This window comes from Malus sylvestris, chromosome 2, assembly GCF_916048215.2.
Source record: "Malus sylvestris chromosome 2, drMalSylv7.2, whole genome shotgun sequence".
Lineage (NCBI taxonomy): Eukaryota > Viridiplantae > Streptophyta > Magnoliopsida > Rosales > Rosaceae > Malus > Malus sylvestris.
The window spans coordinates 11,141,883-11,157,145 of record NC_062261.1 but is presented as its reverse complement, the minus strand read 5'-3'; the positions used below and the strand labels follow the sequence as shown (position 1 = coordinate 11,157,145).

General features: G+C 40.1%; 4 protein-coding genes across 5 annotated transcripts; 2 read left to right on the top strand and 2 right to left on the bottom strand.

Annotated features, from left to right (window-relative positions):
* Positions 1-1,216: 1,216 nt before the first annotated feature.
* LOC126590959 (vacuolar sorting protein 39-like) lies at positions 1,217-7,718 on the top strand. Its single transcript, XM_050256483.1, has 12 exons — positions 1,217-1,761; positions 1,857-2,068; positions 2,297-2,428; positions 2,520-2,663; positions 2,753-2,865; positions 3,528-3,957; positions 4,490-4,819; positions 5,384-5,605; positions 5,840-6,082; positions 6,163-6,615; positions 6,823-6,921; positions 7,182-7,718. Exons 1-12 carry the CDS (start codon positions 1,326-1,328, stop codon positions 7,380-7,382), a joined length of 3,015 nt encoding a protein of 1,004 aa, XP_050112440.1. The 5' UTR covers positions 1,217-1,325; the 3' UTR covers positions 7,383-7,718.
* A 94-nt stretch (positions 7,719-7,812) lies between these two features.
* Positions 7,813-8,661, bottom strand: LOC126590980 (uncharacterized). The gene has a single exon (XM_050256513.1). It carries the CDS (start codon positions 8,627-8,629, stop codon positions 7,835-7,837), a length of 795 nt encoding a protein of 264 aa, XP_050112470.1. The 5' UTR covers positions 8,630-8,661; the 3' UTR covers positions 7,813-7,834.
* A 59-nt stretch (positions 8,662-8,720) lies between these two features.
* LOC126590991 (AP-3 complex subunit sigma-like) lies at positions 8,721-10,834 on the top strand. The gene is made up of 7 exons (XM_050256524.1): positions 8,721-8,975; positions 9,094-9,136; positions 9,289-9,350; positions 9,500-9,596; positions 9,968-10,038; positions 10,291-10,382; positions 10,485-10,834. The coding sequence occupies exons 1-7, from the start codon at positions 8,802-8,804 to the stop codon at positions 10,549-10,551; spliced, it is 606 nt and encodes a 201-aa protein (XP_050112481.1). The 5' UTR covers positions 8,721-8,801; the 3' UTR covers positions 10,552-10,834.
* On the bottom strand, positions 10,792-14,791 carry LOC126590967 (uncharacterized). 2 transcript variants are annotated; one of them, XM_050256495.1, is made up of 16 exons: positions 14,326-14,789; positions 14,047-14,208; positions 13,775-13,960; positions 13,586-13,643; positions 13,429-13,479; positions 13,180-13,262; positions 12,885-12,972; positions 12,729-12,770; positions 12,559-12,633; positions 12,336-12,404; positions 12,125-12,240; positions 11,932-12,044; positions 11,753-11,832; positions 11,477-11,597; positions 11,220-11,286; positions 10,792-11,099 (listed from the first exon to the last, which is right to left on the bottom strand). In XM_050256495.1, exons 1-16 carry the CDS (start codon positions 14,589-14,591, stop codon positions 10,964-10,966), a joined length of 1,713 nt encoding a protein of 570 aa, XP_050112452.1. In that variant the 5' UTR covers positions 14,592-14,789; the 3' UTR covers positions 10,792-10,963. The 2 variants fall into 2 exon arrangements, with proteins under 2 accessions (XP_050112452.1, XP_050112459.1); XM_050256502.1 differs by lacking the exons at positions 10,792-11,099; positions 11,220-11,286 and having other exon boundaries at positions 11,507-11,653; positions 14,326-14,791.
* Positions 14,792-15,263: the final 472 nt, after the last annotated feature.

Sequence of the window (15,263 nt, the reverse complement as noted above, 5' to 3'; positions counted from 1 at the left end):
AGAGGATTGGTCGCAAAACTATTTGCCAAATTTTAATTATTGAATGTGTGAGTTCAATGGAGAGATGGTGGTCGTTAGAGGATTAGTCGCAAAATTAATCATCGTATACGTTTAATTTAGCATTCACGAAATACAAAATCACGTGTAAAATTAAAATTTTGGTGTTGCAATTTCTTTCGCATGAGAGATGTGGTATTAGAAATGTATGCTAAGAGAAAAAATAGTGGGGTTAATTAGGAATAAATATTTACTTTTTACAAGTGATTTTAAATTAATTAAATTTTTAAATAACTATAAATTAAACATTTGTTGGATCATTAGCATTAACTATTAAGTAATGATGTGCATAATAAAGGGAAACCAGTTTTCGAACTCACGTTATTTTTTACAACAAATTTAAAGTTTAGCTTAGCTAAAATGACCTATTTGGTGATTTAGGACTCCATAATTATATGTTCATATTGGGCTAACGTCAATGAAATATTACATTGTTATTTGGAGTATTCTAAAAAGTTTAAGACCAAAATTGAAATCACCCAAAATACTTTTTTATTTTGATACATAATTTTGGACTTATAAGTGACGTAATTCTGAAAGTTAAGTAGCGAAAGTTGAATTTTAAGAATATAGTAAAGTTTTTATTTTTTGTCAAATGATTGATTTTGTTATATTAGTCTCCGATAGGGTTTAAATCCACGTTGTGAATGCGAGAACTCAACACATTTCCACCATTATGGTAAAAAGCCACTTGCAAGAATATAGAGCTCGTTTTGAAGTGCTTTTAAAATGACTGAAAATACTTTTAGTGAAAATGTTTTTAGAACCAACTTTTAGTAAATATGCAAGTAAATCCTGGAAAAACACTTAAAGTGCTTTCTAGAATGAGCACATAACTGGTGCTCCTTACCAAAAACACCTTCAGTGCTTTTAGAACCCAAAAATATTTTCTCTAAAAGTGATGTCAATCATTTTAAAAACACATTCAAACGAGCCCATAGTAAAGTTGAAATAAGTTCCAATAACCAACAGGATCCTCTCCGGATCATTTTGGTGGGGATCCTAGGTATTTGTAAATCGTACATTGTGGGTTCAATTTTTGTCAGATATTATTTATATTTAACTTTAAATAAAAATATTTAAAATAATTTTTAACAGCACGATATACGATAAACATATATATAATACATATAATACGAATGCCGGATCCTCACAGAGAGGATCCGGACTGCGTTCAAAAGTTAGTTAACGTAGCCTAGACAACGGAAACGGCGTAGCTCTTTAATCGCCCCAGCCAAAAAGAACTCCGATCAAAGGACAACGACGACATGGTACACAGTGCCTATGATTCCTTCGAGCTCATCAGCGACTGCCCGACGAAGATCGAAGCCATCGAATCGTACGGACCGAAGATCCTCATCGGCTGCTCCGATGGATCTCTCAAAATCTACGCTCCGGACTCCTCCGGCACCGACCGCTCTCTGCCGTCCGATTACCACGGTCACAGGCTCCAGAAGGAACCGTACGCGCTGGAGAGGAACGTCGCCGGTTTCTCAAAGAAGCCCTTGGTTTCAATGGAGGTCCTGGAATCGCGAGAGCTCCTCCTTTCCCTCTCGGAGTCGATTGCGTTTCACGGCCTCCCGAACTTGGGCACCATCGCCGTGATCACGAAGGCGAAGGGCGCCAATGTCTACTCGTGGGACGACCGCAGAGGGTTCCTCTGTTTCGCCAGGCAGAAGCGGGTCTGTATTTTCCGGCACGACGGTAATTATACATGATTTTTTAATTTCTTATTTTTTTAGGAATTTCAGTTGAAAATGCTCAAATTTTGAAATGATTTGGGAATTGAATGTGTTTAGGGGGACGAGGGTTTGTGGAAGTGAAGGAATTTGGGGTTCCGGATGTGGTGAAGTCGATGTCATGGTGTGGAGATAATATATGTATAGGGATTAGAAGAGAGTATATGATACTGAATTCTACAAATGGTGCACTGTCAGAGGTGTTTCCTTCGGGGAGGATAGCGCCTCCATTGGTGGTCTCTCTTCCTTCGGGAGAGCTTCTTCTTGGAAAGGTACTTGCTTTTATCGTGTCTCCCATTTGGTTTGTGTTTTTCGGAATAAAAGCGCAAAAATTTTAGAGTACATGAATGTATGATTGCTGAATTTAACGGCTGGATGTGCCCGGAAGAATCCAAAGAAATTTAGCGAGTGAAAATGCAATGTATACCGTACATAGATCTATAGTAGAAGGACTCCTAAAAGCAATACTGATTAGTGATTACCGTGTTCTCGTGTTTTAGCATAATATTGGGGTTTTTGTGGACCAAAACGGGAAGCTTTGTCAAGAAGGCAGGGTTTGTTGGTCAGATTCCCCGAATGTTGTTGTTGTTCAGAAGCCATATGCAATTGCTCTGTTACCAAGATATGTCGAGGTAGGTTGGCCTCATATTCCTAAAGAAAGAAGTACTTATTTCTGCTTTTAAAATTTTACAAGACACAGGTCAGATATGCCTTCTTTTGCAGGTACGGTCCCTCCGAGATCCCTATCCATTGATACAGACGGTAGTTCTTAGAAATGCTCGTCGTATTCTACAGAGCAATGACGCTGTAACTGTTGCATTAGAGAATGCTGTTTATGGTCTGTTCCCTGTTCCTCTTGGTGCTCAGGTATTCCTGATGCTCTATGTGCTAAACTTCTATGGTACATGCACAATCTTCTTTGGTAAGGAGGTGAGAATTGTGTTTTTGCCCTGCAGATTGTACAATTAACAGCATCTGGCGATTTTGACGAAGCTTTGGCATTGTGTAAGATGCTTCCTCCAGAAGAAGCAAGTCTTAGAGCTGCAAAGGAGGGGTCAATTCATATGAGGTGAATAATTTCTACTTTCATTTCTCTTTTCGTTTATTTGAATAAACAAATGTATTGGTCTAAAATTGCAATAAAATTGATGTGTTTGTATTTTCATCTAACATGCATATGGTAGAAACTGACTTGCAATAAAATGGCTGGAGAAATTTATTTGTTTAGCACACTTGGACATGTAATACTATTTTTTACTAGGCGGGGTCACATGGCTGGACAAGAAGCATAGCAAGCGATAAAGTTCTGGGTAAAATGTCTTGATTGATATTGAGATCATGGATACATCAATATATACAATTACATGCTCGTTGACTTTCGATAAGTCAGGAAGCGATTTGGGAAGAGACATTATTGTGATTGCTTGTATATCACATCTATCACAGGTTATATATATGGCCTTCCATCTTAAGCACACACATGCACACACATGTATATATATGTATGTATATTATATGCAATTTAAAGTTGAAGTACATCAGACAGTGTTTAAGTATGCCATGTAATGCTTAACTAAGGTGAAAGTTTACCAAGCTTTCTTAAAATGCTTTTATTTGTGCGAACCAGTCAGTAGATTTGAAGAATTCATAACCTGATGCTGCATGGAATTCATGCTTGTTTTATGCGTTTTAAATTTTATATGTTAAAGGAGATTGTGTTATTGTTTATAGATATGCTCATCATCTTTTTGATAATGGGGCCTATGAGGACGCCATGGAGCACTTTTTGGCATCTCAAGTGGATATAACCTATGTTCTTTCTTTGTATCCATCTATTATTCTTCCTAAGACAACTATGGTTGCTGAGCCAGAGAAGCTAATGGATATTTCTGGGGATTCATCGTATCTCTCAAGAGGTTCGTCTGGTATATCAGATGATATGGAACACTCTCTGCCATCACTACTGGAATCTGAGGAGAGTGCAGCACTCGAGTCCAAGAAAATGAGCCATAACACTCTTATGGCTCTCATAAAGTTCTTACAGAAAAAAAGATATGGCATAATTGAAAAGGCCACTGCTGAGGGGACAGAAGAGGTTGTTTTAGATGCTGTTGGAGACAATTTTGTGTCCTATGAATCTAGGTTTAAGAAATCAAACAAGGTAAACTAATTATATTTGTTTTATATATGATTCCAATATTTCAGTATGTGATCTGGTAGTGATACACAAATTTCTATGGGTTATGAACGTGTGATCAGGATTTTGTGTCACTAAATGCAGTGTTCTAGATTTTGTGAACACAGATATTATGACGTTTTGGTTGCAAACTAACAAATAGTTCTTTTTTTTCTTCTTTTTGGTGAGTAAGAGATATATATTATTACCATGCTGTTCCTTTAATACGAAAAATCATAGGCTTTGGTTACTTCATTAAAGTTAGCTTGGTTACATATGATGGTTAGAAGGAACCATGCTTTGTTACATTAGATTAACGTGTTTGCAAACATGCATAACGCAACTGTCAGAAGTTAGTTTTTTTTTTTTCTCAGTTAACTCCAATATTTGACCTTGTGTGTGTACATTTGCCCATCTGGATTTTCACAACCTGAATACATTTTTGTATATTTATATAGTTACTATCATATATTTCAATTGTGATATCAACAACCTCACATTATCTTTGGTATCTAAGGGGCGTGGCAGCATTCCAGTTACCTCTGGTGCTAGGGAGATGGCAGCGATCCTGGATACAGCACTACTCCAAGCTCTACTTCTTACTGGACAGGCTTCGGTGGCTTTGGAATTACTGAAGGGTCTTAACTACTGCGATGTAAAAATATGCGAGGAGATTCTCCAGAAAAATAATCACTACGCTGCTTTGTTAGAACTTTACAGGTGCAATTCAATGCACCATGAAGCTCTAAAACTCTTGCATCAATTAGTAGAGGATTCTAAATCTAACCAAGTGCAAACTGAACTTATCCAAAAGTTAAAGCCTGAGTCAATTGTTGAATATCTCAAGGTAGGTTTTCTCCATCTGATCGATGACTTTGATCTTGAATCTGCCAGTCATATTTCAGAAATTTGAATATGTTAGTGATATGAAAGCTTTATATTTCATCAGTAATTGACATTTGGAGTCTGGAACTAGATGGTAACGTTACAGAAATCCTTGGTGTATAATTTAAATGATAAGTAAAAAGCACAAGTTGCCTGACCATTTTCAACTATGAAAGGCGGGCTAATTTTTTATTTATTTCCACGTTTCCTCTGAGTTTGTTTTGTTCCACTGAACACTACAAATTTTTCAGCATTACTATCATCTTATGTTTTTCCATATACTTTGTTATATATAAAACTGAAAATTGTGATGTAGGGTTCAGTTTCAGAACTAAAGAACTATATTTGAATGTTTCATCCAACGGATGAAGTTTGATGTGTTATCATCGAACATAAAACTTTTCATTTTTCATTTGGAGAAAAGTTGTTTTAGGAACTTGAATATTTGCTAAGATTACTTGTTTTATCAGGAACCAAAATATTTGTAAAATACCTTAAAATATTTGACCGATTTTCTTATGTGCAGCCTCTTTGTGGGACTGATCCCATGCTGGTCCTGGAGTATTCAATGCTTGTTCTTGAAAGTTGTCCAACGCAGACAATTGAGCTCTTTTTGAATGGGAATATTCCAGCAGACCTGGTCAACTCTTACTTGAAGCAACATGCTCCAAACATGCAGGCCACATACTTAGAGCTTATGCTTGCAATGGATGAAAACGGAATCTCTGGAAATCTGCAAAATGAAATGGTAAGGATGTACGCATTGTTCAAAAACAATAAGACCAATTTATTAGTTGGAATTTTAGGGTCATTTGGAAATTCTGAGAAGCTAAAAAGGTAAAAAGGTAGATTTGGCCGGAAAAAAAATATCTCTGCTGCCAATTTCAGCTACGCTGTTGTAATTTCTGTGAATTGGTGATGCAAGTAGTATGCCAGTATTTACCAGCCAAAACTGCATTCTAATGGATTTAGTGCATGGCAGGTACATATCTATCTATCAGAAGTACTTGATTGGTATGCAGATTTAAGTGCTCAGCAGAAATGGGATGAGCATACTTACTCCTTAACAAGAAAGAAATTATTGTCTGCTTTAGAGAGTATCTCAGGGTATAATCCGGAGGCTTTGTTGAAACGTCTTCCAACGGATGCTTTATATGAAGAGCGTGCAATTTTGTTGGGAAAAATGAACCAACATGAGCTTGCCTTATCTCTCTATGTTCATAAGGTATTTTCTCTATGTTCACATCCTATACACAATACGTATGTATATTCTGTTTGAGTTGATTAAGTTCTTGACTTTTGTAGCTTCATGTTCCTGAGCTGGCACTGTCCCATTGTGATCGCGTGTATGAATCCTTAGTTCATCTACCATCTTCAAGATCTTCTGGAAATATATACCTAACTCTATTACAAATTTATCTTAATCCGAGGAAAACAACCAAGAACTTTGAGAAGCGAATTACAAATTTAGTATCACCTCAGAATATCAATACACCAAAGGTTGGTTCTGCAAATACGGTTAAAAGTAAAGGAGGGCGTGGTGCTAAAAAAATTGCTGCAATAGAGGTGGCACCTGACATAAGAGTCAGTCAAAGTAGCACTGACAGTAGCAAGAGTGATGGAGATGCAGAGGAATCTAGTGAGGAAGGAGGGTCAAAAATCATGCTTGATGAGGTCCTTGATTTGTTGAGCCGAAGGTGGGACAGAATAAATGGAGCTCAGGCACTCAAACTTTTGCCAAGGGAAACTAAGCTACAGGTATTCACCATACTAATTCTCAAAGAATATGATTTTATCGACCACAACACAATGTGTTTGCCAATAGTGGAAAAGAATATTTCAAATTTGTTTTTTTTTTAAATATTTGATTAACGTATTGATATTGATGTCTCTTTAATCTTATTCACGCATGGTTTTCTCCTGATATCGATGCTGAAGTTGTGTGTTATTATTGTTGATCTGCAGCACTTGCTTCCATTTATGGGACCCCTGTTGAGGAAATCCAGTGAAGCGTACAGGAACCTTTCAGTTATCAAGAGTTTGAGACAAAGCGAGAACCTGCAGGTATGCATATATCGTGCTTGGAATCTAAGTTTGGCAACGAGTAGGTATCTTGGCTTGATCTTGTTGCAGATGATACTGAACCCCTAGTTATGTGTTATAGTGTAGTCTCCATGCCGCATGTCCTTTCGTTCATTTAGTATCATCTCAAAGTGCTCATTTCAAATGCTCTTGAGGTGGTTGAGATTCCTCACCCAGTTATTTATGTTCACGATTGTAAACGTAGTTCACTACCTGAACAAATAAATGTTTATCCGAAACAGGTTAAAGATGAACTCTACGAACAAAGGAAGGGTGTGGTGAAGGTCACCAGTGACAGCATGTGCTCCCTTTGCAGGAAGAAAATAGGAACCAGTGTCTTTGCCGTATATCCAAACGGGAAAACATTAGTGCACTTTGTGTGCTTTAGAGACTCGCAAAGTATGAAAACCGTGGGCAGAGGATCGCCGCTATGGAAGACATGAAAATCAAGCATTCACGTGGCTAAAAGAAAGCTTTCCTCCACTTTCGGTTAGCAAATGCTGAAATTCATGCACGAGTCTCGGCTTTAAGGAAGTGGTTTAACTCTGCACTTTGCCGGGCACTCCAAGCATTCCGGGTTTTGCTAGTTTTGGTCTAAGTGGCTACCGTGTGCGATGTTTGGATGAGGCTTATTGTAGATTGTGTGAGAGCGAGGTTGTGAGTTTTCGTTGTTGGTTATTTATAGCTTTCTTTGTAAAGATTGTAAACTGTAAAACCGGTCTTGTTATCGAGTTAACAAAACCCGATCAGAAATGTGTTACGCCAGTTAGTCACGTCAATCTGCCCGTCGCTTTGCATCCGAGGTTGAATTCTTCTTCTGTAATTTAGAATCGTTTAGAATTTAAAAGATGCAATTAACAAAAAACGCAAGAATTATTAAGATGGAATTTGATTGTTAGGCGATAATATTAGCATTGTCAACAGAATTCAACATTTTCCTACTCGACTTTTTGGCGGTAAAACGGTAAACGGCAACTCCAACCCGGGAGCCAAGGCACGGGGGGTCCACGTGCAAGACCTCCACCTCGAAAAGCTTCCTGGCTTTCTTGAAGAAAGCCGAGTCCTTCTTCCACCGCCTCATGTGGGCCATCACAAACACCCTTCCCTCCTCCTCCGCCTCACCTGACATCAGCAAACGCAGCGTATTAAGCAACGGCTCGTAGAGATGATCGTGATACACTACATCCGAGGCTAGAATAAGATCAAACTCCCGCCCAATCTTCTCTACGTCCGCCGCTTCCCCCCACCTCAGCGCCGCCACGTGGACCACCCCACCGTTAGCTGCCAATACGGAGGCGTTCGCTTCCACGTTGAATAAGAGGTTAGGAATGACGTGGGGGAGGTCAGTTACCGTGACGGTAGCCCCGAGCGTGGCTGCGGCGGCGATTCCGACGATGCCGGTCCCGGAGCCGAGCTCGAGGATTCTGTGAGGGCGCTGCCTCGAGTCCAACGCCGAGAGTGTGGGGCCCAGTGGTCCGGTGCTGGGGTCACGACGGTGGCCGTCGAGGAGCGTGAGGAGAGTGGTGGCGGGCGGCCAGAGCTGGAAGGAGATGCCTTGAGACCGGAGCTCCCGGATGAAGACGGCCGAGTTGATGGAGTGGAGGCAATGCTGAGTCGATGGAACGAGCGTGGCGGTCTCGGGGATCAGTATTGCATCGTCTTCAGAATCACCGCCTTCTTGAGCCGCCATTGATGATGCGCCGCCGCCGATGATTCTGGTTGCGACTCGACTTCAATTGTACTAGGGTCTAGGGCTTGTTTGGCTCACTATTTGATATTTACACTTTTTATACCGCCAAGTTGCGCGGATTTGGATCTCCAGCCATGCGTCCCCACAGGAATTTACGAATAGGCCCCTACCGATGTACATAATTACAAGGGACCAGGCCGGCGTGGATCTTAAGCCAGTTCTCATCTGTGCAGTCTGCAAATTCACTGAAAAAAAGATTTTCTTGTTTCTGGAGAAGATGATCCGATCGGTGATGGTGATAAACACGCAGGGGAAGCCTCGCCTTTCCAAGTTTTACGAATTTCAGGTCACCTCCTCCTCTTTCCATTTTTCAATATTTATTTTTTCTGTAATTTTATTTATTTATTTCTTAATTATTACGATTGTTGTGTGAAAATGGCTGGCTTTCCAATTTCTGAGGGCAGCCTGTGGAGAAGCAACAGGAACTTATAAGCAGCGTCCATGGAGGTTCTCTCTCTCTACTTTCTCTCTCTCTCTCTACTGTGATTTATATTTTATTTACTGCATAAATCAATGTGGATGTTAGCTTGACTCTCAATTTGTTGTGATTTTTTTTAAAATTCAAATTAGGTTTTCATGTTGATTTTCCTTTTCCACAGTGTTGTCCGGTAGAGCTGAGAATGTGAGCAATTTCGTGGATGCTGAGTCTATTTTCGGCCCGGTATTTTGGCAAATCTTCCCTCAAATTCTTCCTGTTTATAAAGTTTCTGGATGATCTGAAATTGGTAAACTTTGAATAAGAAACAGTCCTTGTATCCGGGACGACGGTTATTCAAATCGGCTGTCTGAATCATTTCCTTTCTTGAGCAGGATACTCGCCTTGTGTACAAGCACTTTGCAACTTTGTACATCGTCTTTGTATTCGATAGCTCTGAAAACGAGCTTGCCATGCTCGACCTCATACAAGGTAACCTAGCATTATCCATGTTATATAGCTGCTACTGAATTGCAAGGTTTCGAATTCACAAGATACCGCACCTTTGAAGAGCATTCACAAGTTGATTGATTGCAATCAGAAGATATCGGGAAAGTTTTTTACGGTTGAAAAGTGGAATGTTGATGAATTTTGCTTGCAGAAACCTTATGGTTACAGTTAATATGTCATGACTCATGAGAAATGAGGATTACTGTGTATATGGTCGTGACTTGAACAACAGACTATGATAAGATCCAACATGGCAATGATTAGCTTGTTTCTCAAAGTTAATGCTTGTGCTTTCTTGTGCTAAGGGTTGCTTTGATTGAATGAGTTGCTTACTTCGATTCTCATTCCTTCAGTATTTGTGGAAACATTGGACAAATGCTTCAAAAATGTATGCGAGCTTGACGTGGTGATCAATTACAGCAAGGTAAAGATGCTCCCTTCGTTTTGGTGTGACTAACGTTTACTTGTGATCTGTTGCGTGTATTTTGATACTCCGAGTAATGTGAAACATTATTTGGTTTTGCTTTGTGATTTGACTCTGTTGCACAAAAGGGTGGGTGTCAGGTTACATACATTATTGTTTTAGGAAGTGTCGCCGAATAAAATGTTTGTGATCTTGCTTCACCAAACCATTTTCATTGAACCGTGCTTCAATTAGTTTTATCTTCGTTCTCAGATGCATACCGTATTGGATGAGATCATTTTTGGAGGTCAAGTGCTGGAAACAAGTTCAACTGAAGTTATGAAGGCCGTCGAAGAAATCTCAAGGTGGTGTCTCTTCTCCCCCTCCCTCCCCCTATCCCCTCCTTGTATCTGTTGCTGACTATTTCGATGTCTGATTGCTTATGTTAATTTGAACTTTTGGTGCAGGTTAGAAGCAGCCTCAAATGCCATCTCACTGGTCCCAAAATCTGTTTCTGCCTGGCGGAGTCGATAGTTTGCAGTTTTGATGTCACACCGAGGCCGAGCCTCCAAAGTTTCTTTGATAGGAATCACTGCAGAGCTCTTGCAATATTAGTGCGATGTTTGTGAGTATTTGGATGCTTGATGGATGGCTGAATACTTGGACGAAAAAAAGAACAAGGAAACATGCGACAATCTTGAGTTATCGGCATTATATATTCTGTTTTCTTGAGCTGTTGAGCATGTGTTTCTTTGGTTTCGAGTCTTTCAGACATCGCTTGTATCAAAAGATAATTAACAGAAACAGGTACAATGCAGTCTCGTATTGTTCGACGAAGATACAAGATACAAACACAATGTGGAATGCCTGAAAATTTCGGCATACCCGAAACATAAGAAATTGGAACCAGTCAGATTGGTACCCGGTTAAGACACAAATCTCAAAATCATTTTAATGGCTTGTTCACATCTTCAAGAACTACGCGTGCAGCATTACGCCCGGGTGCCCCCATCACACCGCCCCCGGGGTGGGTTCCGCTCCCACACAAATACAGCCCCTTGAGTGGCGTTCTGTAATTTGACCTGTACGTTTATACCAAAATAACACAAAACAGATAAGACTTTTTACACAAGCAAACATAAGGCATAGCTATAGCAGGAAGTTTATGTCCCAAGCAAAATCGGATACGTCGGAAGATTTACCATCCTTTCACAGGTCGCATGAGGAAGAGCGAATCCAATCCCATAGCACCATGGAAGATATTCCCTCCTGTCAAGAAACATTTGCAAATCGGTGTGAGTTTTTGGATGCTGCATGACAAACTTCCCATCTCCGTATTGTGACGTTCAATGGCTGCCACTTCCGGCCAATGCCCTTATATCATTTATGGTGAACTAAACTTGGCCGAACCATCTGCGGCTCTGCCTACATTTCTACAAAGATTTGAGTTTTGATGTACCTGTCAAACCAATTTCCCTTTCAAGGTCTGGCGGAGTCAACATGTCGTAACCAATAATTGATGAACTAAACCCAGGTGCATATTCATCAATCAAGCTATAACATTTTCGTGCAAACGATTCCTGCAAAGGTACGATGCCATTTGAAAGAACTAGTCAGAGGCCCAGAGCGGAGATTTCTGTGTCACCACAAAATTATTCCATCAAAAGTGACGAAAAAGAGTTGACGCCTCGTCTAGAAAGAAAAAGAAAGATAAAAGAAGAAATGAAAAACTCACTCTGTAAACAGTATCTCCCCAGTGGCCATCTGAGGGACTATATGGTGTGTATTGAATAAACAAGTTGATCACATGCTTGCCTACAAAGAGTTGGATTATGTCGATCTGAGAACTAGAATGCTTTCTATGAGGAACGAGACAATATGAATGCATTTTTAAGGCGAAGTAGTTTTACGTACCAGGTGGAGAAATAGTTTTGTCGAGTACAGAGGGAATTGTCATCTCAATAACCGGTCTGTTCGATGGCAATCCATTGACAGCATCTTGACAGGCTGAGTTAATCTCCTCCATGCTTTAGAAGAGAGACGGAAACGATATGAAAAAGCACCGCATGTGGAACCAAATAAACCACACAGTGAGATAATAGCACACCTCTCAGAACCAATATGAATGGTGCCCGCATGCTGAGGACCTGCATCGGGATGACCTAAATTGCAACTTTTGAACTGGGGTAATGCATCAACCGCTAAATTTATCTTTGTAGTTCCCTGCCGAAAGGTAAGTAAGCTCAAGTTATAGTAAAGATAATAATTGGAAAATTAAGAAGAATGACACAGAAAAAGAAGGAATAAAGGGAGCTTACAGAGCTGTAATCAGAATACTTAATTGCACGGACGAAATCAGGAGGAAGAGCATTATCTGGTACCAATTCCTGTGTCATATAATGGAAACCTATAATATAGATTAAAATCCATTTGATATAAAAGAAATTTAAAGGTTTACCCAGGTGTTATTTCCCATCTAGTTTCTCACAGAACAAGTCGTCTCTTATATTTGAACTTACATACGCAGGCCCGGTGTTTTACCTTGAATGTTTTGTAAGGGGTTGCATTTGATAAAACAATTGAAGAATGCACCTGTGAGCCATCAGTCAGCAAAACCTACAACAAGACATGTAAACAATATCCAACAAGTTAGATTTAAGTTTCAAGACTACCTCACTACTACCTCATTTAGGAAGCAAGAAGAAACTAACCCCGTCCGCAGTGCCAGAGTCATTAATCAATAATTGCTGAACCTGAAGAACAAGATTGAAAACATAATCTACAAAGTCATGCAGACAGACAATAGATGCAAAAAGTCTGAGAACTGAAACATGAACTAATCCTAACTCCTTTAGGGACATAAATACCTCTGCACATGTTACAATATGAGCCCCAGCTTCCTTAGCGGCATTAGCAATAGCCAAGGATACTGAACCCATCCCACCTTCAACATACCTGTACGGAAAGTTCGTTTTCCAATACTAAGAGAAAGTTCAAACAGGGATGAACAAAAATTGTTTAAACGAAAATTCAAGCTGGAGTATAACATATGAATGCTAACAGCAATGCATTTATCCAAGAATTTCTATCAAAGTATCATGTGAAACTAATTTTGAAAAATAGAGGGCAGAGACATGTCAAGCAAGCAATAGAGTAACTTACGACCAAATTCCACGCTCACCATCAGTTTCTCCCATCACATGATGTAGCAGAACATATCCACTCCCAGGTGTATGTACACTTCCCTGCATAAGAATCCAAGGCGGAGAGGCAGAAAAGTAACTAAACAGTGCAAATAATATAGTAGGATAGTCCCTTCGAGAAAAAAAAAGTTACAAAATGTGCAGTATGTATGATAAGTATTTAGAAATTTGAAGTGATGAATCTCCAGCCGTTCATAATGACTCTTACCGTAGTTCCTATTACAGCATCCGTTGCAAGGGTTGCCTTCAGAACTTCTGCCTGTAAAAAGCGAAATGACTCGATCATGTAGATATGACTAATATGCATAAAAATTCACAAGGTTTGAACTTTGAACTAATCATTGATGTAGAAATGACTTGATCACCTCAAACCAGTTATTCAAAACCTTCGAAGCCGGGGATAGCAAAAGGTCCATAAACTCGCTGCCAAAGCCAATAATTACACAATCATAAAGCCGAAATCTTTACCAGGAAATCAATTAGCCCTACCTCCATAACCATAGTAATTAATGCTGGTTCGAGCTAACATTATTAGGAAAATGAATGGTTCTTACACAAAGTCCTTTTGGCCTAAGGCGGCCGCTTGTCTCAGACACCGAGCCCAAAACATGGAATTGTGCATCTTATTCTTGAACCGATCACTAACACTACAAGATGACTCGCATTGCAAAGATTCAGGAGGAGCTGAATCCAGCAAGGGGTCCATAAATTCACAAAATTTCTCCAGCTGAGTCTCATATCTGTACAATCAATTTATTCAAAACCAACACACAGATAACGGAATACGGAATACGGAATACGGAATATGGATAGTACAAGTATAAACCTTGGATAAGCATCGGCGTCAGGTTTGGAGAATTTGGAAATCTCAGAGTGGTTAAGGTCCTTGTTTGGCCCCAAAAGAAGATATCTTCCATCCAAACAGGGCGTAAAGGACGAAGGACTCCTCTTCAGCAGCTTCATTCCATGCCGCGCCAGCTCTAATTCCCTGTTAGAAGGAGGCGTAAGGCATTGTTTGGTTGAAAATTGAATTATTCAAGCATTTCTACGATGCAAACCGCACAAACAGATAATTGAAGAGATGATCAGATGTGGTGGGTGTTACTTGATGATGGAGGGGCGGAGGAGGCTCTGGAGGTAGCTACACCGAGAGAACTTGAAGCCCGGAACCAGCTCCTCTGTGACGGCGGCACCGCCGATCACGTGGCGCCGCTCAAGGACGGCGACGGATAGGCCGGAGCGTGCGAGGTATGCGGCGGCAGTGAGGCCGTTGTGGCCGCCGCCGATGACGAGAGCGTCCCATTTCTTGTCCTTCAACGCGGTTGTAGCGGCGGCTGTCCCGGTGGTGCTGCTAAAGCTCCTTCGCCACATTTTGTCTCTGGTGGGACGGGAATGGGAGTCTGGCTTTCGCTGATTGCTGACTGGTTAAACCAGTAGTAGTGCTTGCTGCTTAGTGATTTGCTTAATCAGATTTTCATGTATAATAATAAGAATTAGTGTTGCAATTAAAAATTAAAATGGTGCTTTACAGGCAATCCCCTCGTCGTTTTTTCTGGTAATTAATTTGATTAAATCTAATGTTTAACGGCAGTCTGCTTTCAGTTTACTGAGCAAGACGAAATGCTGCGGTCAGTCAAGAGTGTGCAAACCTCAACCGTTTGATGCATTGTGGGGCCTTACCTGATCAACGGTACCTGATTGTTTACCTTTAAAAGGAAGGAGAGCGGATCACACGGTCAATTTGGACCATTGTTCCCCTTTGGGCCTCCCACCTCCACTCAACCCAAACTACTGGGACGGACCTGGTCCTGATTGGGCTAGGCCTTTTTTTGTTTTTTAAATAAGAGACATTATACTTTAGTGCACTTTCGTGTTCAGATGCATAAGGGACAACGCATCTATTCTAGCCAAGTTAGTTATGTTAACATCTGCTGATTTAGAAGTTTAAATGAAGGGAACTTTAACGAAAATCTTCGGTACTGTTCATTTTAACGAAAAATTACATTTTTACACTAAAAAGTCAATTCTTGTACTATTCATTTT